Source organism: Phaethon aethereus (assembly GCF_964289735.1).
Source record: "Phaethon aethereus genome assembly, chromosome: 7".
In the NCBI taxonomy this organism is placed as follows: Eukaryota; Metazoa; Chordata; class Aves; order Phaethontiformes; family Phaethontidae; genus Phaethon; species Phaethon aethereus.
In genome coordinates this window covers 4586833-4612548 of record NC_138583.1, presented here as the reverse complement: position 1 = coordinate 4612548, position 25716 = coordinate 4586833, and the positions used below count along the sequence as shown (strand labels likewise).

General features: G+C 59.2%; 2 protein-coding genes across 2 annotated transcripts in view; one reads left to right on the top strand and one right to left on the bottom strand.

The window, feature by feature from the left end:
* Positions 1–1135: 1135 nt before the first annotated feature.
* LOC309406665 (steroidogenic acute regulatory protein, mitochondrial-like) lies at positions 1136–5301 on the top strand (the record flags this gene model as incomplete). Its single annotated transcript, XM_082001944.1, has 6 exons — positions 1136–1375; positions 1604–1726; positions 2507–2652; positions 3422–3580; positions 4446–4632; positions 4679–5301. The coding sequence occupies exons 1-6, from the start codon at positions 1312–1314 to the stop codon at positions 5299–5301; spliced, it is 1302 nt and encodes a 433-aa protein (XP_081858070.1). The 5' UTR covers positions 1136–1311.
* A 3855-nt stretch (positions 5302–9156) lies between these two features.
* The window catches only part of ADAMTS14 (ADAM metallopeptidase with thrombospondin type 1 motif 14), a gene marked incomplete at both ends in the record, with an annotated part of 32141 nt that continues 15581 nt past the window's right edge, over positions 9157–25716 (bottom strand). Inside the window, 19 exon segments of the mRNA XM_082001943.1 lie at positions 9157–9497; positions 10131–10241; positions 10715–10841; positions 10975–11182; positions 11317–11449; positions 13020–13058; positions 13061–13235; positions 13940–14103; positions 14256–14339; positions 14461–14584; positions 14785–14918; positions 15737–15912; positions 16166–16314; positions 16646–16759; positions 16878–17010; positions 17752–17895; positions 18086–18191; positions 22704–22860; positions 24822–24905. Coding sequence (XP_081858069.1) covers positions 9157–9497; positions 10131–10241; positions 10715–10841; positions 10975–11182; positions 11317–11449; positions 13020–13058; positions 13061–13235; positions 13940–14103; positions 14256–14339; positions 14461–14584; positions 14785–14918; positions 15737–15912; positions 16166–16314; positions 16646–16759; positions 16878–17010; positions 17752–17895; positions 18086–18191; positions 22704–22860; positions 24822–24905 — 2703 coding nt within the window.

Genomic DNA, 25716 nt, shown 5'->3' with positions numbered 1-25716 from the left:
GAGGGTCCCCGCATCGGGGAGCGGCTGCTCGTGGCAGCGAGCACTCATCCGAAGGGACCCGGCACCGTCAGACAGAAAGAGCAAACAACCATGTTTAACTCCACCAGCTTTGGGTGAAAACAGTCATTTCCTACCACCCCTTTTCCTACTCGCTCAGTTACCGTCCGCCACAGTTACTCTGCCGTGCCCAAAAGCCATCCACAGGCATCTCTCTTGCTACCCCGCTCCTAATAATACGCTTATTAAAGCAATATGCGGTGCTGTATAGATTCACCAGACCGTCCCCATCACCGCCGTGACAGACCCAGAGCTGTCAGGGAACGGGGGGCCGCAGGCAGCTGCCTGCGGTGCTTGCACGGCAGCCACGGAAGGGCTGTTCCCACCCCAGCAAGAAATCCACCGGCCACAACCAGACCAGACTGCAAGGCTTGAAGTCTCTCCTATCCCTTTTAAAGCAAAAAAAAAAAAACCAACCAAACCCCTCCTGGCTTCCTTGTCCAACTATTTTGGCAGCCTCAGAGACTGAAGGTGAGGTGAGCCGTAGTGACGCCGTGTGAGACATGACCCCTTGGGTACATGCAGGTGGAAGAGCCTTGGTAAAAATCACACGGGTATTGCAGAGGGCCAGAGGAATACAGCGCGGCTGTATTTTAAGGAGTGACCTGGTAGGTTTTGCATTTAACCTTTTAAAAGGCAAGTAAAAACATCACATAACTTCATGCCGAAAGGTGTAGTGGTCCCACCAGCACCGTGAGCAGCAGAGGTCTGCAGGGGACGATGGGGAGGGCGTAGAGGAAAACAACGAGTTACTTGCGGAGTTAACAGCAGCGGCGATCACCGCCGTCACTTCCACACAGTTTCCATAGGAAGCAGCACCCTTTCCCGCGAGCGCGGGTTTAAGAGCAGCTCCCGCGCTCCCTGAGAACAAAGCCGTGTTGCCTTCATCTCCCACCCCATCCTTCCCTCGCGCGAGTGCCGCCGGTTGCCTTTGCCAGCTTGGGTTTGCCACCGCAGTCCTCGACCAAGTGGCACCGGGCACCACTCAGGCGTCCCGCGTCTCAGCCGCGTCCTGGGGACGCGTCCGTTCACAGCCGCCCGCCAAGGGCACGGCAAAAGGCAGGGACTGCTTGTTCAGAGGGAAGCGTGGCCTTTGCCTCCAGCCCCTCCTCTCGCTTGCCTCGTCCTTGAGTGCTCCTTATTCCCAGCTGCTATCTGGCAGCACGGTCCGACCATCAGGTGCTGTCCTTCAGGCCGGCTATAAAGGCGCGCCGGGATGCGGCGCGCTCCCGGAGGCAACCCCACTCCTGCACCATGCTGCGGGCCACCGTCAAGCTGTGCTGCGGCATCGCCCACGACCACCTCCGTCGCCGGCCCGGTAAGCACCGCTCGCCTCCCCGCCCCGACCTCAGGGGGAAAACCAGGCAGAAAAGAGGGTCCTAAAGGAGATGCTTAAGTCCGCACCTGACGGGCATCCCTTTGGGAGGTGCTCCCTTGGAAATGTCACGTCCCTGCGTCTATTTTCCTCCCGCCTTGTATCACGCGTAGGGTAGTCTTGGTCTTAGCTGCAAATAACTTCACGGAGGTCCGCACGTCTCTCCCCTAGGCTTGAAGATAACAGCCCTTGCGGCGGTACGGAAGGATGCGAGAGGGCTGGTGGTAAGAGGATCCCGTCGCCTGTCCTCCAAAATTCCTCATTATATTCAGAGGCTGCTGGGGAAGGAGACAGGTAAGCTCAGCCCAGGCGCTTGGGTACCCCGTTTCCTAGCCCTGCTCACACCCCCCTTCCCACAAGGGATGGAGGGATGCACATCAAAATGCCAGCCCTCTCCGCATGATTTGACCCGTGCTTTGGGGGGATAGAGGTAATTCTCTTCCTGCTGCTGGGCTGGTCTCCAGCTCTCCAGTAGCTTAAAAGCATTCCCCGCCCTGAGGCAAACTGGGTTAGTGGGGAGAGACGCTGGGACCCTGGGAAGGCAAATTGCGCTGGCTCTCCATACAGGCAGCCAAAATTTTTAGCAGAGGTTACAGGCACTTGTCAGTGCTTTGTTGCACGTCTGCTGTGCCTCTAGTTCCGCCGCTTACCCAAAGACTTGAAAATCGGCAAATTCATCAGGTGTTTTCGAAGCGCGGCTTGGTCTAAAGGCTGCCTGGGTGATGTTAATAACGCCCAAGCGATGCGCCGTTTGTACCGCGCTGTCAGAGGGCATCGATTTGGAAAGCGGTTTCAAAAAGCTTCCTGAGCAGCCAGCAGGGCACAGGGGATGAATGTCAGGGACGCTCTGGAGAGAAACGTTTTCTGCACCACGCCGTCCCCCAGCCCAAGAGGGGACCGGCTGGATGGTGGCAACGGCGGCGTAAGAGCCGAGACTTTGGGTCACCAAAACCCGCTCCGCTCCAGCTCCCTTCGTGCTTCCGTGCCCGCAGCCACGTGCGCAGGCAAAGCCGGTGGCGGGGCCGGGGGGGGTAGGGGGGGGTGTCTGCATTTCCCTGCCTTTTGCTCCTGCAGCCGCTTGCCCGGAGCCTGACGGAGACGTCAGCCCCAGCCTGTCCTCCAGCGTGGACCTCTCCTACATCGCCCAGGGAGAAACGGCCCTGCAGCGAGCGCTGAGCATCCTCCAGCAGCACGCCAGCTGGCAGGCAGAAACGATGCCGGTAAAGCCCGGTCGCCTCTTGCCTTTGGCTGCTTCATGGCAGAAAAGCTTTCGGGAAGAGAGTTGAGTCTAGGGAGGGGAGATTTGCTCCTCTTACTCCTCCTGCTTGAAGGGAAACCGTGGGTACAGGAGGTGTGCACAGCAAACAGGGTTTCCAAGTGAGCCATTCCCATTGCAGAGGAGGTTTAGACTGGAGATTAGGAAAAAATGTCTTTATGGAGAGAGTGGTCAGGCATTGGCACAGGCTGCCCAGGGAGGTGGTGGAGTCACCATCACTGGAAGCGTTCAAAAAACATGTGGACATGGCCCTTCGGGACATGGTTTAGCGGGCACGGTGGTGTTGGGTTGATGCTTGGACTTGTTGATCTTAAAGGTCTTTTCTAACCTTAACGATTCTCTGATTCTGTGATTCGCAAGCAAATCTGTAAAGTAAACAGACAGCAGGAAAAAGCTTGGAAAGGGAAACTCAGATAATCATGTTCCTGGGGAAAGCCAGGAGCATTTCTGCAGAAAAACCCAACAGATTGCGACTTTGTCATTATTTACGGTGTTTGTTCATTGAGCTGTTTGCTGGATTGTTTAATTTAGCTAGAGAGGAGCTTAAAGTAACAGAAAATTGTAGTGGCATGATTTAGATACAATAGCTTTCGACTGTAAACCAAACGGTGATTAAAAAGAGGGCCGGGACGATTTATTAGCAAGGCATTTCGGCGGGTTAGCTGGTGCCTCGCGGGGTGTTTGGGGTTGACGCAGGCTCTCCGCTCCCCCAGGACGCCGGGGCCACCGTGTCCAGCGCTGCCCTCCCCGGGCTGGGCAAGGTGTTTCGGGCAGAGGCGGTCCTGGCTGTGCCGGTGGCACGGCTGCACCGGGAGCTGTTCGAGAGGATGGAGCAAATGCCCCAGTGGAACCCAGCCCTCAGCCGGGTGAAGGTAAGGCGGGGAGGGACACACCGCAGGCAGGCGGCCCGAGTTTTTGCATCGCCAGGGCCGCTAGCATCCAAAAAAATTGTATTTATCGAGGTTTTTAAGATCGCTGAAGGATTAAAGCTGATTCTGTGCTGCTGCAAGAGCAGGATATCACCCCAAGGAGAGAAGACGTGCTTTGCTGGCGTGGCATTGAGAAACGTGCCGTTTCCGGGCTCTTCTCCGCACGGTGCCCGCTCACGGAGGCTTTTGCCGCGCTGGGGGACTCTGGCGTTGCTCAGGCTTTAACGTCAGGGGAGAAGCTGTTCAGGGGAATCAGATAGCTCAAAAAAAAAACCCCACCAAAAAAACAGGCAGAACCAAATAGATCACGCTGCGGGGACGCCCCCAGGAAGCTTATGTCTTGTCTTTCGGGCTTCTTTTGAGTATTTGCCTTGTTTCTCAGCTCCCAAATCACAGCATGTCCCCGAGCAAGCTGCCAGCCTCAGAAAGCCTCCCCCGGGCTGGCTCAGATCCCCCCCAGCCTCTGCTTATTTATTGCCACCGCTTCCCCGTCCCTTTGGAAAAAAAAAAAAAGGGCGCAGAGAGAGTCCCGCCCCAGATGGAAAAAAAAGGCTGAAAAAATGAAATGATGAGGGGGAGGAAAAAAAAAAAAAATCACCCGCTTTTCCCCCTAAGAGCCCGCGGGGGGGTTGGGAGTTAATTGTCGTGAGTTAATTGCGGGGGCCGGCCCCAAGCCCTCGCCTCGCTGCTTCCACTCACGCTGCCGCCCCCCCCGGGGACGGGAGTGAGGGGGTGGTGGGGGATGCCCCCCCCCCGGGGGGGGCGGCCGCCAGGACCCTAACCCCCGGGACGCCCCTCGCGCCCGCAGGTGCTGCAGCGCGTCGGGACGGACACGCTGGTGACGCACGAAGTCACCGCTGCCGGCCCGGGCAAGCTGGTGGGCCAGCGGGACTTCGTCAGCGTGCGGCACCGCCGGAGGAGGGAGGCGGCCGTTTACCTGGTGGGCGCCGCCGCCCGCGCCGAGCCGCTGCCCTCGCGGGAAGGGTGCATCAGGTAAACCCCCCCCCACACCCCCCAAAAAAATAAAGCAACCGCCACCAGGTATGGTATCCCTGCGGGGCGCGGGGGAGACCGCCGCCGGGCTCGGCACGGGAGGGACGCCAAGAGCCCCCCCCCAGAGTTGCCTTTGCTCTGGGGTCTCCTCGGCCACGTCTTTTGGCCTCACCCACCGCAGGGCCGAGTCCCGGCTGAGCTGCATCGTCCTGCAGCCGCTGGCGGGGGACCCCGGCCGCACCCGCCTCACCTGGCTCCTCAGCGTGGACCTGAAGGCAAGTGCCGCCGCGCTACTCGGGGGGCACGGGCCCGGCGAGGGGGGCACGCGCCGCCGCGGCCTCCTGCCCCGGCACGGGCGCCGCGACGCTCCGCCGCCCGGCAGAGCCCAATCCAGGGTGTCTTCCCTTCCCCAAGGGCTGGATCCCCGCGTCCGTCGCCGACCGCGTCCTGCCACGGTCCCAAGCGGACTTCGTCGAGCACCTCCGCCGGCACCTCTCCGCGCGCCCCTGAGCTGCGGCAGGAGGCCAGCCCGAGGCCCGGCCCCGGGCGAGCCGCCGCGCCCGCCGAGCCGCCCCGCGTGCGGCGGAGGCCCTTCGCCCAGCGCCCTGCCTCCGCTCCGGGGGACGGAGCCCGGCCTCCGCAAGCTGGGGTCGCATCGAGGGGCGGCCTGAGAGACCCTCGCCCAAACCTCGCCCGCGCCGGGCGGGAGAGGGGTGGCTGCCGAAACGCGCCCCGACGTTGGCAGCGCTGCCCGCCGTGCCCTTGGTTTATCACCCGACCGTGGCATCAGGCTGTCAGAGCAGGCTCAGGGGCTCTTTTTGGCTTGAACCGGCTTTATTTCCTATGGGAATGGCCAAGCTATATATTTATACGTGCGTATGTAGGTATATAGGTACAGGTTTTCCTCCTGCCCTGCCGGCAGAGCGGGCGTTCGGCGCTAAGGCCACGTCCCGGGCGGGCAGAAACGTGCTTTTCACCACCAGTGCATTGGACTTGGGGTACGGCGACACGCGAGGAGCGGGCACGGCTGGCGAGGAAGCAGCTAATGGAGACGGGCAGCGGTGGGCTCGGACCCGGCCCGGAGATCCCGACGTGATCCCGCAGCCTGGGAACCGGCGCGTCGTGCCCGAAAGCTGCTGCAGCTACGGAGGAGCCCTGCATGAGTGAAGTCGAGCAGCCGAGGGGGGTCCACGAAATGTTATCACAGGGAGCTTGTAATTTGTACAGCCCTGGATTCTGCTTGTCTCATCTAAGGGAAGGGGCGGGGGGGGGGGAACAACTCAAAACAGGTATGTGACACTGGCTGATGAAGAGGAGCGGCTGGGTTGAAATAAAATAAAGAGGTGGCGGCTCGCTGTGTGAAAACCGATTCAACAACCACCCACAGGTCACACCCCTCTTCCCCTCCTTCACGCACCCCCTCCCCCAAATAAATCAACAGAAAGAGATTTTTTTGATGTGGATTTTTTTTTTTTTTTACATTATGTTAGAGTTCAAAAAAAAAAAAAAGAGAGAGAACCCAACAAAATTAATAAATATTAAAAGTTAAAAAGCTCTGAATCTCATATGTACAAAACTTTATACATCACCGTAACACCGGACAAGGTTACATGACAGGAGCGACTTGGTGCGCCCACCCGGCCCAGGAGGAGACGGGGAACCAGATTTCCCCTCTCCTCCTGGGGACAGGGCCAAATCCCCGCCAGGAGCCGGGACGTCGCGGGGCTACATCCCCGCACCGCAGCTTTCCCCGCGCCGCGGCGGCTGCACGGCAAGAAACCACCCAACCCCAGCATGCCCGAGCTTGGGATAAATACCCAGCGGGGGGTCCCGGCCCCTCGGCATCGCCACCCCGGAGCACCCACATGCAGCTGGGGTGGGGGGCTTAAGTACGCCCTGCTTTAAGTGATCTCGCCCGCCGCTCCCGGCTGGGGTCCGCAGCCGCAGCGCAGCCCCCCTTGCCCCACGGCCCCTCCGGGGACCCCGGCCGCAGGGTGCAAAGGGGGTCGGGCCAGTCCCGAGCCACAGCTCTCCCCTCCCCACTGTCACAAGGACCCACTGACAATATTCCCAACGCAATAAAGCGCCGATGCCCGGGACAGCACTGAAGGAGGGGGTGCCACTGAGAATTTGGGAGGAAGGAGCGAGCCCGGGGGCACACACCGTGCCCGGGGAACATTACAGCCCATTTTGGAGCGGGGGCGAGGGAGGGGGGAAGGTTTTCTTTTTATTCAATACCTCCAAAGCTATGGGGTAGGGGCTGAACGCCGGAGAAAGCCTTGCTTGGGGAAGGGAAAGGCGAAGCAAGCCCGGTGCTCGTCCAGGGCTGTCCCAGCAGCAGGAGGGGGCTGTGGCACAGCCCGCACCCCTGCCCGCCCCACCCTGCCCCGCCGGGGAGGGGTGCTCCTCGAGGAGCAAACGACGCGTTCTCTTTGGCACAATAAATAAACGCCGGCGCTCCCGCCGAGGCCAGTGCTGGCGGATAAGTGGCCGTCCGAGTGAAGAATCCCGCTCCGGTTACCCCCGCTCAGGATCACGTCGATCCTGTGGGTACCGGTACCTGCAACGCCTGGGAGCCGGGCAGCCCGCCGCGGCGTCTGGTGGGCATCCCTCCGCCCGCCCGCGCCCACGGGGCGTGCTGCTTGCCCGGCTCAGCCAGGCGCCTGGCTTTCTCCCGTCTCCCATGAAGCCCACGGAAGGCGGGGGACCTCCAGCCTCAGCTGCTCTTAAGAGTAATTAGCTAAAGGCTCGTCCAGCCTGGACACGGAGGAGATCCAGGGGCGGGAGGGGGCACGAGCCGCCGCCTTCTTAAAATCCCCTCCACCCTTTCCGTACCATCGGGTGACTCCAGGGGAAGGTAGCAGAGGGAGGACCACGTCAGTCCAACACGCAGAAGATCAGGAATTTGTTTCCGTTACAGCACGTACCATCCTCAGCCTCTTCCCTGCTGCCCGCGGCCCCGGCCCGGCAGCGGGCAGCTTGCGCCCTGACCTGAGCTCCTCCGAGACGCCCCGACCCCAAGTTTCTTCCAGCCACACGAGTGCTCCCGCGGCAGCGAAAGCGCCGGGCTGGAACAGCAGCGTGCCCCAGGCGCGTGCCGAGCACCCCCGGCCGCCTCACCAGCAAGCCCCGGACACCCGAAGAGCTCCCCAAACCCTGCTCCTAGAGATGCCCCGTCCCGCTCCTCGGGTGACCCGGGAAGCGGCACCGGCGGGGCCAGCGGACGCACCCACGCCACGCGCGTGCTGCCGAGAGACCCCGCTTCGCAACGCCACGCCGGTCTATCCGCCGAGCCGAGCCTTCCTCAGCCACCACCTCTCCGGCCCCAAAAACCTCCCTACCGGCGCTCATCCCCCGCAGGAGCCCACCGTCCCCCCGCCGCCGCAGCCGGAGGTGCCGGCTGCCCTCGGCCGGGAGGCTGCACATCCTCAAGCACCCAAAGGGCGGCGGCCCCCCCGGGGACACCCCTCGGGGACACGGCAGGCCGCCTCGACCCCGCTTTGGGGAGGTTTTGAGGACCTGTAACCCCTCCAAGAAGACCCCGTCCCTCGGCTCCGAAAGCGCTGCGCACACCTTTACTCCTTGGCACGAGATTTTTTTTAACGGCGGTTAGCCACCTCCCTTTAACCCCCCCGTGCGATAAAAACGACGCAGATGAATCTTCCTCTCTCCTCTCTTTGTAACCGCCCCTAAAATCCACTCCCGGCCCCCCAGTCGTCCCCATTTCCCTCCGAAAGGTGCCGATGCCCCGCGGGCACCGGCCACAGGGGTGCCAGGGATCAGGCTCAAGGCTGGCCAAGGGCAGCATTGGCTAAAAAGTCACCGCGGGGTGACAGGCGTTTTTCTTCCAAAGTGTTTTTGGTCTTTGACCTTGTTGTTATTGCTCGTGTTGGACCTGGACCCCCTCCTGCCTCTCCTGTAACCCAGGACAGGAGCTGGTCCGTGGTTTTCAGGCTCCATCTCCCCCTCCAGACACATTTCCCAAACTCTCTACCCCAAGAAGGACAGCCCGGGACAGCAGTTTGGGTATTTCCCCGATATTTTCCCCCCCATTCTTTGCTACCTCCCTCCGGTTGCTTGCCCCCCCGGCCTCCCACGGCCACCCCCAAGCTCCCAGCATCGGGGCCGAACCGCCGAGCCAGGACCCCCCTCCCCAGCACATCTTGTGATGCTGCTCGGGGCAGGGAGAAGAAAAAAGCAGCGCTCAAGCTCCCCCCAAATCTTTTTAGCACCTTGGAAGGGAGCAGCCCATGGTCACCCGCAACCAAGCCGCTGCTGCTTTTTTTTTTTTTGCTCCTTTTCACCTATTTTCCGTGGCGCTGTCAAGCCAAAACCAAGCCACGGCTGGGAGGGCAGGGGGGATGGTGAGAAAAAAGTGGGTTTTCCTGGGAATTTCAGGGTGAGCCGCGTGCCACCCGTGAAAACCGTCGCTGGAAGTGAGGGAGAGAGGAAAAAAAGACGAGGAGGAGGAGAGGGAGGGAGGCGAAAGGCTTCCCCTGCCCCACGGCGAGGTGGTCCTGAGTGGGTTACCTGGCTGCCCGGCCCCTGCCCGGCTCGCTCGGGGCCGGCAGCCCCCCAGGGAAAGCACCGCTGCCGGGCATCCCTCCACCGGCAGCCGGCCCGGCCCGAGGAGCCGGGGCGGGGGTCCCCGCGGGTCCCCCCCGGGCAGGGACGAGCGGCGGAGCGGGGCTGGCGGTGGCGGTTCCCGGGGCGGCGCTGGGGCCGGTGGCGGGGGGGGAGCCGGTGGCGGAGGAGGCTTTCTTGCTGCAGGATTCGCAGCAGAGCTTGTTGTAGCCGGGGATGGAGCAGTAGCGGGCCAGGACCTCCATCTGGCAGAAGATGGACTTGTCCCCGAGGCAAGGCTCCCCTGGAGAGGGACAGAGCAGGGAGCAGCATCAGAGCGCCCGAAGGAGGAGGGTGGCATTAGGCGCCCACCCCTGCGCCTTTACGATGGGCCCAAAGGGTGCCCCCCCCCCCCCCCGACCCCGGCCAAAAAACCCGGGGGGTGTGAGGGAGTCGGAAAACGAAGCCAAAGCGCTCGAGGTTCCTGCGCACGAGAGGAAGACCGGAGAGCAAGGGACGCCCCAAAGCAGCACCTCCGATCCGACCGCGACGCATCTCGCCCGGCGCTCCAAAGCAACCCCTTGCTCGGAGCAAGGGGCAAAAGCCAGGAGAAGCCGTCGGGTAAACACAGGAGGCTGGAAAAAAGCTTGAGGTAAAAAGGAAGCGGCGTCAAATCCGGGAGGCGAAGGGAAACGACGGCGCCCGGCCAAAGGCGGTGGCAACTGCAAGATCCCAGACTCCAGGAGACGGCAACCGAGCCGCAGGCTTTGCAGGCGGAGGCGAGCAGGGATGCAGCAGCGGTGGGTAAGACACCCCAAAATCCCTGCTAGACGTCCATCCCCCCTCCCAGCCGCCTGCGGTCCCCGCCAGGAGCTGCGGAAGCCCTGGGAAGGGTTATCCCGGGAAGCGCCACCCTTACCGGAGCTGGGACACTTACTGGAGGAGATCTTGCTAACGGGGTTTTTGGCCCCGTCCTGGGGCACCCGCTGCCCTTTGGGACTGACGCGGTCGCCGGCGTCGGTGCTGGCGGTGATGCCGGAGAGCTTCCCTGCGGAGAGAACGCCACGATGCCCAGCCTCCACGGGAGGTTGGGGGCACCCGAAATACCTTAGGAGGGTGTTTTGGCTGGGGATGGTTTTGTTTTAAGGGGAACTCCTTAAAAACAAGGTCCCTCGGGGAGCACCGGGGTGGCCCAGCACTTAAGCCACCCAAAAAACGCCCGAGGTGAACTCCAGGATGTCCATCTCCATCATGCCCTCAGGTCATCACATCCCCAAGCTGCCAGGAAACGCAAAACCATCTACAGGGAATAGCCAGGGCCAAGACCAGAAAAGCGCAAAATTTTGGCTGGCGTTTAACCCTTTCTCCGCCAGCATCAGGGACGTTCGACGCGACCTGCTTTGCTGGCATCCCCCTGAAGCCAAAATGGGATGAAGGCATGCAAGAGGGTCAGTCCCCACCAGCGTGCCCCCTCCAAGCGCCTCTTCCTCCTCCTCCTCCTCCTCCTCCTCCTCCTCTCACCCGGGCAGAGGGCCCCGTGGCAGCCCCGGACGGCCTCCGGCTTGTCGCCCTCGCAGCGCCCGCCGCTCTCGCTGCCTTTGCAAACCACCTGCCGCTGCTGGACGCCTTCCCCGCAGCTCGCCGAGCACTGCGCCCAGACAGACAGACAGACAGACGGACGTCGGTGATGGGGGCGGGGGGGGGGGAGCCGGCACACCCCGGAGGAGCGTTTGCAGACGGCGACGCCTTCCTCCCCCCCACCGCCCCCAGCCCCAGCTCACCTCCGACCAGGCGCCCGTCCTCCACTGTGCAGGGCAGGGCAGGCGGCCGCAGGGCCGGCGCGTCTCCGGCCGCTGCCCGGGGCAGGATTTGGTGTGCAGGGTGCGATTGGTGCCGTCCTGCAGGCGCTGCAGGCACTGCACCGCCCGCGCCTGCACCCCCAGCTTGCCGCAGGTCTTGCTGCAGGCGCCCCATTCCTCGGCCACCCAGCTGCCGGGGAGGGGGAAGACGGACACGGCGAAGGCGTTAGAGGCGACGCCCGCGGCCGGCGCGCTCCGAGCGCAGCCCCAGATACCCCCAGAGAGGGGATGAGAGCACCTCGGGCCGGCCGGTGGGGGACTTACGTTGGCTGGGAGCACTCCTGGAGGTTACAGCGGCGCCGGATCGGCTTCGGCTTCTTGCCGTTGTCGCAGAAGTTCCTATGCACCATCCGGTTGTCGCTTTTCCGCCGGCAGCCGTACTTGGTGTACTGGATGCCTGGGAGGGCGTGCACAGAGCACGGGCGGGTGAGGCAAGGGGTGCGGGGGTCCCACCGGCCGCCCGCCCGCTCCCCTCCTGCATCCCTGCCGGGACGCGGGCTGCCGGCTATCGCCGCTCAGGTGGGACCCAAGCAGTGCTTCACCCAGGCTTGCGGAGGATGCTGGCGTGGGTGCCGGACCCACCCCCCCCAGGCTCCTGGGGTCACCCGGGCTGCCGTGGGGGGCACACGCAGCGGGGCGAAGCAGGCTCAGCCTTCCCTCCCTCCACCCCCAAAGCTGCTCTCTTGGAGACCCAGGTCAAGACATCAGAGCGTCCTGGTGGAGAGGCAGCCACCAGCACTTAGCGAGCTACAGATTTGGCTTTATTTCTCCAGAGTTGGGGGGGGTGGAAAGCAGCACATCGCAAGCCCGGCCAAAGCACTGCTCTGATTTCCCAAATAAACTGCGTTTGCTTGGGAGCGGACCAGGCTGGGGCTAAGCCAGCCTTAACTACGAGCTGCCCGCCGCCCAGCCGGGAGCCCTGCTGCAGCAAGGTCCTGCGAGCCAGCGAGAGCTCGCGTTCCAGCTCTGCAAGTCCTAAGATCACAGAATCACAGAATCGTTAAGGTTGGAAAAGACCTTTAAGGTCATCGAGTCCAACCACCAACCCAACGCCACCGTGCCCGCTTAAACCATGTCCTGAAGTGCCATGTCTACACGTTTTTTTGAACGCTCCCAGGGATGGTGAAACTCCCAGCCACGAGCTGAAGAGCACGAGGTGGAAACATGAGGTCTTCTCCATCATTAAGACAGGTCAGGTAGGTTGAACGTGACCTCTGGAGGTCTCTGGTCCAGCACCTGCTCAGAGCAGGGCCACCTTCGAAGTCAGATCCCACCAGCCATAGCGAGGGCAAGGCTTCCATCAGCAAATCCCACCCGATGCCGGCACGCGGGCACACGTGCTTCCTCCCAGAGGTAAAAAACCCCGCCATAACTTGGCCAGGAGCTCACGCGTGCTACCTGCCCTCCATCACAGAACCTCCCGGTGCGTCCACACCTATTTCCATGCAAGCTTTAGGAGCTGTCATCTGCAAGATCACTATTCCTTGGCTCAAACTGGGCTAAAAACAGCCAACGAATTCAAAACTCATAGCAGACACATGGCTAGACAAAAGGTACGCACACACGGCCGCATAAGCCTGTTTTCGTAAGAAATCTGGCTAAAATGCTCACCTAAACTGCTTTGCGGTAAAGGTTTTTAACACTCGTGTTCCCAGGCGGTAGATCTCCCAATTACAGACATGCAAAGAACATGGGTATGGAGAAGAAAGCCAGGCCTCCAAGCACTACCAGGTCTAGGTCTAGAGCCTTGCAATGTGTGATCTTGGGGAGATACGATTTCAAACAGCATCTCCGTGTTTCTAAGGCAGAGATGCCCCAAAGGGCTCACACAACTGCCTGTCACAGAATCATAGAACAGTTTGGGTTGGAAGGAACCTTTCAAGACCATCTAGTCCAACCCCTCGGCCATGAGCAGGGACATCTTCAACTACAGCAGGTTGCTCAGAGCCCCGTCCAACCATACATACCCAAGCATCCTCCCAAGCACGCGCCGTAGGCTGCTACAAAGGAAAGCTACCTCCTCCGCACGCCTTGGAGCACTGAGACCAGCTCTTGAGGGCCCACTCGTAGGAATCCATCTCCTCGAGCAGGACGTTGTTGTTTCCAATCATGGGCAGCAGGTCTTCGTGGATGATGTACCGGTACATCAGGCTGCTCCTCACCTCCTCCTTCTGAGGGATGACCTGCAGGCAGAGAGAGGACAATCAGAGAGTGGGAAGGAGAGGAAGGAGTGATGCCATGGGAGAGGGAAGGGAAGAGGAGGGAATCAAAGGGAAAAAAAAAAAAAAAGTAGTGAACAACGACTACATGGTATGGTACGAACAAGAGTAGGAGAAACAAACCCCGTTACTACCTCCAACACGATTAGGGGGGCTCTGAAGATAGGTTCTACCCTTTGGGAACGTACCTCTCCGGTTGCGGAGAAAAACGCTGCCCGCACACCCCAACTCCAGCCTTGGGTCACGTGCGCCTGGCCTCTCCTCTGACCTGCAGGACCACAGTCTATGCCCAAAGCCAGTGCCGGCCACGGGGATGGACAGGAGTTGCAGACCTACCCTTCCCCGGGTGCCCAGGGAACCCAACCCCTAAGCCCCCCAAATACCAGCATAACTAAAATGAGACATGGAGTCATGACCAACTGCTGCACAGAGCAAAACGGAGTTGGACTCAAAAGGCAAGCACCTGAGGAACGTGTCCTTACGCCGTTCTGGCACGCAGCTCATTGCCCCTTGCTTTTGGCTAGCTCCTTTCCCTAGTTTTAATGACACGCCCTACATCCTTTCCCTACCAAAGTCCTTCCATCACCTCCTACATCCCATCTCAGACCACCTTCTCTCTGCGATGGTCATCACCAGCACCCCCCGGAGGATGTGTCAGCCAGGCTTACCAAAACGCTGATGGCCTCGTGCAGAGGACCGCTGGTTTTCAAGCTCTCCTTGCCATGTTCAATAGCGTATTCCCACTCCAAGCCCATCTCAATGAACACTTGGCTTTTGGCTTCCTTGCCCTTGGCGTTGAGGATGAAGTTACCCGTGGCTTGATTCTTAACAGCTGGAGGAGAAAAGAGGTATTTCAAGGTCATTTCCTCTGGTCACTGCCTTTGAAGGACTGGAATGACCCAAATAAGACCCTTGGGGTGGGAATTGTCCGAATAGGGCCGAGAAAGAGGTAGCGGCTGAAGGGAGAGGTGAACTACGGCGTACCGATGCTGTGGGACGCTGGCTCCATCTCTTCTATTTGAAGGTGCCTCGCCCCAGCCGGAATCTCAAACATCTTCAAAACACCCGCTGAAAAGGAAGGAGGATGGATGGAGGGAAGAGAAAGAGCAGGTTTGCTCCAACCGGACACGCACCCACGTGTGAATCCGGCTGACCCTGACCCGCGCCCGATCCCATCCAGCCCGCTCACCCGGCTGCTTGGGGGTCTTGGCCAGCGTGCCCTTCACCGTCCGGCAGTGGGAGTTGTCCCCCCCACAGACCCCGCACTTGTCGTCTTGCTTCAGGGAGCCGACCTCCTTGTCACAGCCGACGTGCTGGCACCCGCGGAGAAGAGAAGACAAGCACGGGGTTACATCCCCGCAGCCCAGCCCACGGCTCCGCCATCCCCGTAGCCCTTTGCTGCACACAGGGTCGGTCCCCGGGCTAAAAATATACGTCCCCAAGGGGTAGTGAGTCAAGGGGATGCACAAGCTCTCTCCTGGACAGGCAAAGGACGGGGACGTCAGCTCCTCACCACGCACTCGCCCCGGACGCAGACGCTGTAGGGGTCTCGGTAGCTGCACCGGGTGCCATCGTGGACAACCTGATTCATGAACACCACGTCCCCCGTTCCCTCGGACAGGCAGATCAGCTCACATTTCTGAGCGTCTGTGGCAAAATCAAAAGCAAAGGGGGAGAAGGGGGGGGCGGGAACCAAAAAAGGGGGTTGTGGAAACACATTAGGGTGATGGAAGACAGAAACCCATCTCAGCCTGTACCCCTCAGCACAGCCAGATTTCCAAAGCTCCGGCCATTCCTCCGCCCTATTTTGCCGCGTCCGTTTGCTTGCTGAAGAGCCCGCGCTTTTGCCCAGCACGCTCGGAAAATCAAGAGAAGGCGGCAAGCGGCCAGGACACGCTACGTGACGCTGCGACACGAGACGCGCGGCCGCGTGCGCGGGGCGGGCGGACCCGGCTGGCAGCCCAGCCCGCAGCGGCGCGCTCCCCGCCGCGGCTCCGGGAGCGAGCGAGGCAGCGGCGTCACCCCGCCGTCCCCAAGGAACACAAGTCCTCCGCCCGCCAACGGAAAGCGGAGACAAAATTTTTAAAGTAGCGCCAAGGGATCTATCTCTGGCCGCCGTTACAAGGGGGTCTCCTCCGCCCGGCGCAGGAGGAGCGGGGAGAGGTTTCAACATGGGCTGACCTTCTCAGCCCACCTCTGCTGCGCTGGGAGAAGCAGGAACCAGAGCAGCGCCCGGGTTTCGCTAAGTGACGCCTGAGGGCGAGTACGAGAGATTGATTTTAAAGACCTGGCTGCTCGACGCTGGCTTATTGCGCTCTCGTCTCCACCTCAGGAGCCTTCAACAACCCAACATCTGTGCCGCTGGCACAGTCTCCATCCCGCGGCGACGGCTCCCAAGCGCGGCTTCCTCTGGGAGAGGAGGCGATCCGGCTACGGCTCCGTTGCTGGGACCCGCCGCCACTCACCGTCGTGATGCTCGTAGGGCAGCCAGACGTGCTTGCTGTTCTGGTGGGTGTAGTAGGAGTTGCGCTTGGAGCACTGCTGGGCACGGAAGTCCTGGTAGGGCCCCGGGCACTCCTCGGCGTTGCACACTTGGTACTCGTAGGTTGCTCCCGGGCACTGGCGCCCGCCGTACGCCGGGCTGGAAAATAAAGCGGGCGGGTTAGAAGCAGCGTTGTGGAGATGCTCCACAAGACGGCGGCGGTGGGCGGGGTGGAGACGCGGTTCAAATGCAACGCAGCGCAGCGCCCGGATGCGCGGCACGGCCCGGGCAGGAGCAGACGTCCCCATCCCCGGCCGACCGAGCGGACGAGGGGAAGAGCGCGGAACCCGTCGCTCTCGGCCGCTGCCAGTTTTACCCCCGCCAAAAGGAGGGAGGCGGAGGCCGAACGTACGGCGGGTCGTCGCAGCTCCGGCTGCGGGCGCGCACGCCTCCCCCGCAGGTCCTGGAGCACGAGCCGAACTGGGACCAGGAGCTCCAGCTGCCGTCCTGGCTGTAGGGCTGCTCCGACGTCTTCCAGATGCAGTGACCCTTGAAGCACCACTGGAAGGGAGGAGAAAAGCCTCAATTCGGCAGCTTTTGGTGAGCTGTCGCGCGAGCGCTCGAGGAGGCGGCCGGGATTTAGACAGAAGCTCCTCAAAAGCTGTCGGATGCTTTATGCCCAGCCCTCCTCTGGCAAAGAACCACCCAAAAACGGCACGGGCCGGCAGCTTTTTCCAACATATCCGGGGCTTTCACACCGTGCTAACCGAGCCCCGCTTCGCCGCCGAAGAGAAAACGAAGCCCTCACCTGAGCACGAACCGGGGGGGAAAAGGGAGTAACGCCAGACAAAAACCAGGCGCCCGCTGCCTCGAGGGCGTCCCCGTCCCTTACCTTGCCCGCAGAGCACTCCGTCCCGTCCAAGGGTGGCCCCTTCTTGGTCTTGCAGAAGTAAGGGTTGTCCGGGTGGCTGCACCACAGCTGCTTGCACGGGTCGAAGGTGCGGAACTGGGGAGCACAGAGGAGCTGGGCTGGGACGGCAGCGGGGAGCCCCGGCAGGCTCAGGGCTGGGGGTGCCGGGGCGGTGGCGAGGCGGGCGCGGAACCCGTACGGGCGCCGTACTCACCGCCGTGCACGTTTTGTAGCCCACGCCGAAGTCGAAGCGGCACTGCTCGTCCATGGAGTAGTTAATGCCCGGCAGCTCGGGTAAGGTGGGCCACTGGTGCTCGAAGGGGTCATCCAGGAGGCAGTCGTAGGAGCTGCAGGGATGCGGAGTCAGACCCGGGAGTCCTCCTCCGTCACCCCTTCCCTCACCTCCAGCCCTCTCTCCACATTCAGGTATTGAGAAACCTGCGTCATCTTGGCGCCGACGCTGACCACCCACCGCCGAAAAACACGTTTGCAGCCCAGAGCACTTCCACGGAGTCCCCCAGAGACCAGCAGCCCCCCGCTGCCGGCAGCTCCCTAGGGCACCGTGGCACTGGTGGCTGCCACCACGGCCACCCGCATCCCTGCTGCTCCTCTTGGCCCCGAGGCAGAGAAAGCTGCTGGCCTGTTTCTCCACCTGGTTTGGGTGCTGGTTTTTTGTTGGTTTTTACGCAGCACACAACATTTTATAGCCTAACGGATAAGCCACGCAGGCTGCCCAAAGCAAACGGCAAAAATGTTTGAGATCTGGGCTCCATCAGCAAAGATCTTCTACAAACTATCGCCCCGTTGAGATCTCCAGCTTCTACCAGGCTCCTACTTGTCTCCGGCCTCCACAGCCCAAAATCAACTCAGACTCGTGCGAGGAACCAAAGCTGTTAGCGGAAGAAAAAGGGAAAATAACCTCCCAGGACCCGTTTTTTTTTTGTTCTTCCGGCCAAAATGAAGTTGGGTTGCACCCCGATGGGAACCTGTCCACCGCGCGCTTCCCGCGGGAGCTGCTGGGTACAAAACGCACACACAGTCACAGCGTCCAAAGGGAGAACATCCCCTCCTGGATGAAAGGAACTTACTGAAGGTAGCGGTTGAGCTCCTGCTTGCTGCAGCGGGACCAGTGGTAGCGGTGGAAGGCGGCCTGGACCAGCGGTGCCATGATGCTCCCCATGCTGGTCTCATCGGCACAGCGGTTGCCCTGGCCGTCGTGCTCCATGCCTAACCTGGTGGGAAAAGCCAGCGTGGAGTCGGGTTCCCGGGGGACTTACGCCGTGCGGCCGGCGCTGCGCCAGCCGAAAGTCCCCCCACCACGCTCGTCCTGCCGCCGCCGCGGCGACGCCGACTCCACCGCGCCACCGGAGGAAGGGGAGAAAGCCCCCGGCGGGGACGGCCAGCTCCATCCCTCTGACTTACACGTGGCCGGTCTCGTGGGCGACGACGAACGCCGAGGAGAAGCCATCTTCATGGTTGAGGGTGCAGCTGCGCAGCGGGTGGCACATCCCCGTCACCGGCGCGTAGCCTGGGGCAAGAGAGGAGGGCAGGAGAGAAGAGAGGACAGAGAAAACCTTTGGAGGGGGGGAAATTAAAAATTAAAACAAAAATAAACCCAAACCCGTAGCCTGGGCGGGTGGACGCAGAGCCGGTCGCCCCCAAAATCGCCCGTCTCGCCGGTGATGCCAGCAGCGCCCACGCGTCTCCCCCGGCCGCGGGGCAGAGGAGGAGCTGTGAAGCCTCCCGTCCTTCTCCGGGGCCCTTCTCCCGGCGGAGGGCTGGCACAAAGCAGGAGCGGGCAGAATTAAGAGGGGGCCGGCTCCGCGCGAGGCGAGAAGGAAGAGGAAGGCGCTGAGGAAGAGGAGCTGCCCGAGGCACTCGGACGGCGGCCCAAGGACTCGCTCGCCGGTACGCCCGTCCCGGCGGCCAGCGCCGAAAGCAGGTTGAGGTTACGCCGAGGCTTGCCGGTATCTCTCTGCCCTCGTGAGAGCGGCCGAGGGACCCCTGGGTGCTTTGCTGGTGGGGGTGACCACCGCCTCCCAGCCCAGAAGCGGCATTCCCCTGCACTCTTCGTTATTAAAAAAAAAAAAAAGATAAAATAAAAATAAAATAAAGATAAAATAAAATAAAGATAAAATAAAATAAAGATAAAATAAAATAAAGATAAAATAAAATAAAGATAAAATAAAATAAAGATAAAATAAAATAAAGATAAAATAAAATAAAGATAAAATAAAGATAAAATAAAATAAAGATAAAATAAAATAAAATAAAAGGAAGAGAGAGAAGGAAAGGCATGAGGTGTCCCCCCAGAGCCCTGCCAAAAATACAGCCTCGCTCACCGCAGGCTGCGGGGGACCCCTGCGATGCACCCGCGCATGCACCCGCACCAGCGCCCCGGCACGGGGGCACCCCCCGCCGGACAGAGCCGGGGAGGACCATGCACCCCCCTGGCCCCCGGCCCTCGATCAAGTGCAGTGCAGTGGGGCAGCTGTGGGCAGGGAAGCCTTCCCCGCACCCATTCAGCAACGCATCATCTCCATTTTGGTTTACTTTCCTTTTTTCCTCAAGTTATTTCTGCCCAATTCAATTAATTCCGTGGCAGCTTCCGGAATTTACTTTCCAATTTTTTTTTTTTTTTTTTTTTTTTTAAGACTGACCCTTTTTGGCATCAAGGGGAAGGAAGTTAGTGAAGGAAGGGCTTACGAGAGACAAAAGCAGGGCAGGACCATGCTGGGTAACTCTGCCCTGGGGACAGGGATGCTGGAAGAGGAAAGCTCGGTGAGCCAAGGGGGAGGCAGCAGCGGGGTGCTGGTGAGCCGAGGGTGGGCGCACGCCCCAGCCAAAATACGGGGGTCCACGGCGCCCGCCTGTCGCCACCCTCACGGGTCATTTACTCCACACCAAGCCAGCGCCTGGGTTTTGGGGAAGGGGCTCAGCCGAATTCCCCGGCTGAAGGAGCGGGTGGGCACCACGCAGCCGGCCGAGGACGAGAGATTGAGGCAAAAAAAAATAAAAGGTTTCCCACAGCTTTGCCCTCAAGTCAACAACAATCGACGTCGTGGCCGCGCTGAGAGACCTCAGAGAAACCTCCTCAACAGCCAAGGGTCTCCTCAACGGCCAAGGGTCTCATCAACGGCCAAGGGTCTCATCAACGGCCAAGGGTCTCCTCAAAGCAGCTTCAGGGAATACACCCGGGGTTTTATTTATTGGGGAGGCGTTCGTTTTTCGTCGCCGAGACTCACTCCGATGAACAAATAAGCTAAAACACCTGAAGAAGGAGAGCGGAGAAATGACGCGCTCAATGGGCGCTGCGACCTAAAGAGAAGCAAACGGTAACAGGCCAAGCTCAGAGCTTGAGAGAGAGAATCAGATAATTGGATTTAACCTCACAGTGATAAGTCAAATCCTGGATAAATCACTTTAAAAGATTTTTTTTTTTTTTCCCCCTCCCCGTCATGAAACTTTCCACAAGAAACAGCAAAGATGTGGAACGTTTTCTGCACAAAGGGAGAGCAAATGTATTTTGTCTGGGATGAAAATGGGACACATTCCCAACTAAAGAGGCTCTGGACGGGAGATGGGACAAAGGAACATGAGAAGGTGGATGCTCAGGAAGGCAGACACTGGTCTCTCATAATTAAGATGCCAGCAAGAAGCGGAAGAAGTAAAGGGTTGTCCATGGAGAGCTGCGGCAAGAAGTAACTACTTGGAAAATACTTAATCGGTAAAAAGACTAGATTAGCCTGCAATTGCTTACCAGACACGCACAGAGGAGAAGCAGCATGTCCTCACCGCACCAGCGAGACACCAGCCGGCCTCTCGCTTCCTCCAAAGGCACTTTATTCTTCTTTACGGACATTTCCTACTTGCTTTCAGCCTCTCTGACCTTCTACATGGACCACCAGCCTGCTCAAAGGCCAACTGTGGGCGATTGCAGTGCAACAAAATAAATAAAAAATTAAAAAATAAACCTCTTGGGGCTCAGCTTGGACCTGCAAGGGAGGAGAGCTACACCACAAGACCGCAATGCTTTGCAAGGACTTGCAACCAGCTGGTCTGCTTTGCTGGCCAAGGTGAGGTGAGATGACACCGGGGGAGGCATGAGCCGTGTCTGGTGGTGATGTGGTGATGGAGGACAGTTGGCTTGCCGGCGTGGAAATAGCCTGGGCCAAGAGGGCCACACGCGTTCGTGAGTCAGATTCCAGCCCCACCTCCATTGCTCTTTGGGCACACAACCGTGAGGAGCGATGAGGCGTCAAGCTAAGCACGGGCTTGACGTTTAGGTTCTACTCCCAGGTCCTTGTGACTTGCAGGACTTCATCCTCAAAGGCTTCCTTCTCTCCTGGCTTGTTGATTTAGGCTGCAGGGTCTTTGGGGCAGGACCACCTCTGCCTTCAGCTCAGCTTCAGGGCACGTATGAGCAGGGCGGATGCTCCCCAGCTGGCACGTACACTCTACAGCAGCGGCTAAAGAAGCCAGCAGGTATTTGCCATCACCTCAGCAAGCCGCTGAGATGCCATCAGTGAACCATAGATGGCATATGGCATAGATGCCATAGGCCACGAACAAGCATTGGCGGTGCCACAGTCTGGTCCTTCACTGCACGTAGCCCTGAGCTGAAAAGGCGTGATACGGAGCTAAAAGGACATTATTTTGAGGAAAGGAGGCAAGAGTAAGCAAAGGGTTGCTATTCCAGCAGCCCAACAAGAGGGCAGTTGCGGGTGGGTGAGGAGTGCCTGCGCCTCGTGCCATGCAACGCAGCCAGGCAAGGGTACGGCAGCCATGGGGACTTCTGCAGAAAGCAAACGTCTGTCCCAGAGAAAGGCAGGGAGCCAGATCCGCAGGGAAAAGGAGGAGGAGCTGGAAAGGGCATCCCTAGAGAAGGGCTACTCCATCGATCTCACGACCGCTTCCCGCCCAGAGGAACTTCAGCCAGTCTCCCCCTTCTGCCCACATGCCAAAAAAGGTCCTCTCACCAATGCGTTTGGACACAGTCGCTTTGCCAGGGTCTAGAAAAACGAAACAAAAACTGGTATTTCACCCGTGCTACTGTGCGACTCCGGAAGAGGCGCCCAAGGCAAGTCAACAGCTCAGCGGGCAGGCTGTTGGCACAACCCAAGCTCTGCTCTTCGATGGCCAACAGCACGTTCAAGAGGGCTTCCAGCTGGATATCTCCCGTGGTTCACCCCTTGCTGTGGGGAGACTCTTTTCAGCGAGGTAATTAAGGCGAGGACAGGACTCCTTCTCCACCTCTCATTCCTCCCGTGTGCACCAGAAGGACTCGTGCTACAAATCAGTGTGACGCTACCAGCACGTTCATGGCATCAAAGGGAGCCTGCTGATGGGAAGTTCAGACCTTGCCTGCGAAGGTGGAGGTGGCAATCTGGAGGCAGCGGGCTCAGGAGAACTGGCAGAAGTCATTTCTCATGATGCCACCAAAGCATCCACGTTTCTAACGGAGCTGTGAAACGCCAGAAGCTTTTCCTGGAAATTTTTTTAATTTTTTGCCTAGGTCTCTGACTTCTCAGACCACACCAGCACAGCCTCTGCACCAAGAGGGCGAGAGGACTTTTGGCATCGCTCCTACAGACTGTAGTAAGAGCTCCTCTTTGGCCCAGGGTTTACTCAACGCTCCCGTGTCCAAGTCCTAGGAGGGCCAAGGAACCAACCCGTGTAAAACCGGGTCTACAGGTCTTCCAGAGGACCAAGAGGATTGACTGGCCCTATGAAGCTCCCTGTGGTATTCCATCTTTTTTATGGTATTTTTAAACTGTTTAGGGCACTTTGGGACACGGGGAAGACTGGTGCACGAAACCAAAGTAAGGGCAGAATGAATGAAGATGATCTTTTATCTGTTCAGGTTGATGCCCTGGATTAATTCTGTCTTTCTGCTACTTGACATAAAAAAATACCAATTTTTATAACCTTTTCCTGGACCTCGCTGGCCAATAAACAGACTGTGTTTGCAAGAAATCCTCTCCCCTCGCTGGCCTTCCCCCAGCAAACTGCACATACCTGATCGAGATAAATACAGTACCTTGCATACCTGCGGGACCAAAATCTTGCCTGGTGAGAAACACAGCGTGGTCGTGGTACTCGGCGTGCTCCGGGTCGGAGCGCTGCTGCGAGTGAGCCCAGCGGCAGACCTGCTCCAAGCTCCGAGACGGGTTCCCTCGCTCTATCAGGCTGACTGACTGGGTAAAGAATTAAGATATATGTGTGTGTGTGTGTGCGCGCGTATATAAAAAAGAAAAAATAAATAAAAAGATGGGTAAGTTAGTGGGGGAGAAGGAACCTGCCGAGGGCTTCGGGGTTGGAAAAACTCCTAAGCAGTGCTCCTCCATCACTGGAAGCAACAACATCCCACTCTGCATCTGCAAAGCATCTTGCGCCTTTTTTTATTTAAAACCAGCAAGGAAATCACTCCCACAAATTGACGTTGCCTGGTACGGGAGGGTATATGACCCTCTTTGCTCACGCCAGTGCTCGGGGCAGCAGCATATAAAAGAGGAGAGCGGCTGGGAAGCAAAGAGGATTTGGATTCCCAGCTCCCGCGCGGGCTCCTCAGCAAGACGTCGCGGGACGCTGATGCTCAGCCATGAGCAGAGCAACGTTCCCCTCTAAAACTCGACCCACAGAGACCGAGACCCCAGTTAGGAAATAGGTGGAGGTGTCCAGGACTGTTTTATGCAGTGACCTTGTCCTTCATATTTCTGGGTTGTGTTGTTTGGGGGTTTTTTTTGTTCAAGATTAGCTTTTTTGCAAAATTACGCTCTATAAAATAAATGATGCTTTCGAGCTCTGTAAAATAAATGATGCTTTCGGGCAGGTACCCGCTGAGCCGCAACGGTGGGGAGAAAGGTAAGAAATATCGCCCTTGCCCCCGCCCTTAAGAGGAAGCCGAGGAGGTTTTATCCTACAAAGCGCAAAGTGGGAGACAAGGAGCCGGAGGTGGACTCGCTCGGGAAGCATCAGACCCGAAGCACGGTGAGCTGAGATCTCGCCTGGATTCAAGCATCTGCTCGTCGCTTCCCGCATCACCCCCCGAACCCGAGCAGCGACGCGGCCAGACCAGCTGCCTCCAGCGCCGGCTTTCGGGAGGATGGGTCGTCCCGAACAGAGCCCTTCCGTCCTCATCCCTTCAGCTACCGGCCGTAGCTGGGAGGGAGCCAGGCACGCTGCTGGCTTTCTCGGGTGGAGGTGACGTTCCTGCTCTCCTTAGAAGCCTCCAAAAACGAGCCAGCCTCCGTCCTCGCCCCTGCTCCCGAGAACCAGCCCGGGGTCTCCAGCATGCACTGAAGTTTCTGCCGGCCAGGCAGATTTCTCTAACACGCAGGGTTTTTCCCCCCGCCAAGACCTAACGGGGGTTATTTGTGGGCCACACAGAGACGTCACCACGCTGAGTCGTTAACGCCCTTGCTAGAATGCTTCACGCCGGAGAGGGGCTTGTCACAAGAAGTACAGCAAATCGCATCGTTTTAAAGAAAATCGTTTGGCTGCCGTGCTCAAACGAGCCTTCGAAAATAAATGCGACCTGAGAAACCACAGCAAACCTTCCCGTACTTCTTCTGCCTGCACCCAAGCAATCCAAGAGCTGCAGGACAGCCAGCGAAGCCTTCCAGGGCTGCTGAGTCAAGGTTGGGCGACAGGAGACCCTGGCCTTGGCTTCTCCTCACTAATAACCCAGCTCCTGCCAGTTTGGGAAGGCACCCCGTCATCTACTGGCACCCTACAGCTTCTGAGGAAGCCTCTTGGGGGTTTTTTCCCCACCCCAAAGCAAGCAGATGAAGGCTGACCGCCGCCATCGCCCCAGGGACCCCTCTTTGCCCTGGGGCTGGAGGTCTACGGGGCTCTCCAGACCTTCAAGCTCCAGAAACCAGCTGGATGAGACTTCAAATTCATCCCCGCTCGGCACAGCTGCCACTTGGGCTTCAACGGCTGACCCCAACGGCCACGTATTTCCACGCTTACCTAAGCGCTAAATATTGCGGTGATGAGACACGACACCACAGCGTGGCTGCACGCTTGCCGGCCCCGGGAGAAGCGGCAGCTGCCCGCCGCACCTGTACCCTCCTCCTCAGGGCTGGAGCTGGGAAAGTGGCTGAAAAACAGGGGCCAGTGTCTCCTCTTGGCCACGCCCGAGCGCTGTATTTACCTGGCGGTATCCCACCATGATCATCCTGACCAGCACGATGTTGATGTGAACGCCCAGGGACTCGTCGTGATAAATTTCATCCACCTAAAGAAGGGAGGGAAATAAAACGGAGAAGAAGTTAAGACCATCCCAGCTCTGACATCCTCCGAGCTCCCACGTTCAGCATCCTACCCCGCTTTCCGAGACCACGCAAGACCAGATGCCAAGACCTCATCTCCCTCCTCCCGCCCCAGCTTTTTTTTTTTTTTTTTTTTTTTTTAATTTTTCTCCAGTGTAAAAACCACAAAACAAAACAGCCAGGCTGGAGCAAGCCAAATTTCCCCAAGACGGGTGGCTTGGATGGTCAATGACGTCACCCATCCCGTCACGAGAGCGGAGGAGAGCTGCGCTTCCCAGGGGGGCTGCCTCCACCGCCGAGCCTCTCGCAACCAGCCATTGCCCCCCTTCGCAGTATGAATTCATCCGACGGAAGGAAACGCTTTTCGGGGAGAGGCGAGCGAGCGTATCGAAGCGAGGGCATTACTCAGTCATACCGGTGAGTCAAGGTTGACCTACCGCTTGAGAAACCCCAGGAGAAGACAACACAATGCGAAGAAGAGGGAGGGCTTGTGAGTCAATAGGAGCTCTCAGCTCTTAAAAATGACTTTGCAGAGGAAATCATGAGCTATAACCTTTTCCTCCTGCGTTTCTAGGATGAATAAACAAATTCTACTCCTAAGTGCTACCAAGAGAAGACGACATCCAGACGAGAAAGGTCCCTGCGAGCTGAGCGGGGTGACAGCCGGCACCCAGCGGGCAGCCACAAACCCCGGCAAGCGCAGGAGATCCTGCCCCAGCCTCTGCACAGCCCGTGTGAAAATACAGTTCAGAAAGAAAACAAAACCGGGACTTTTAG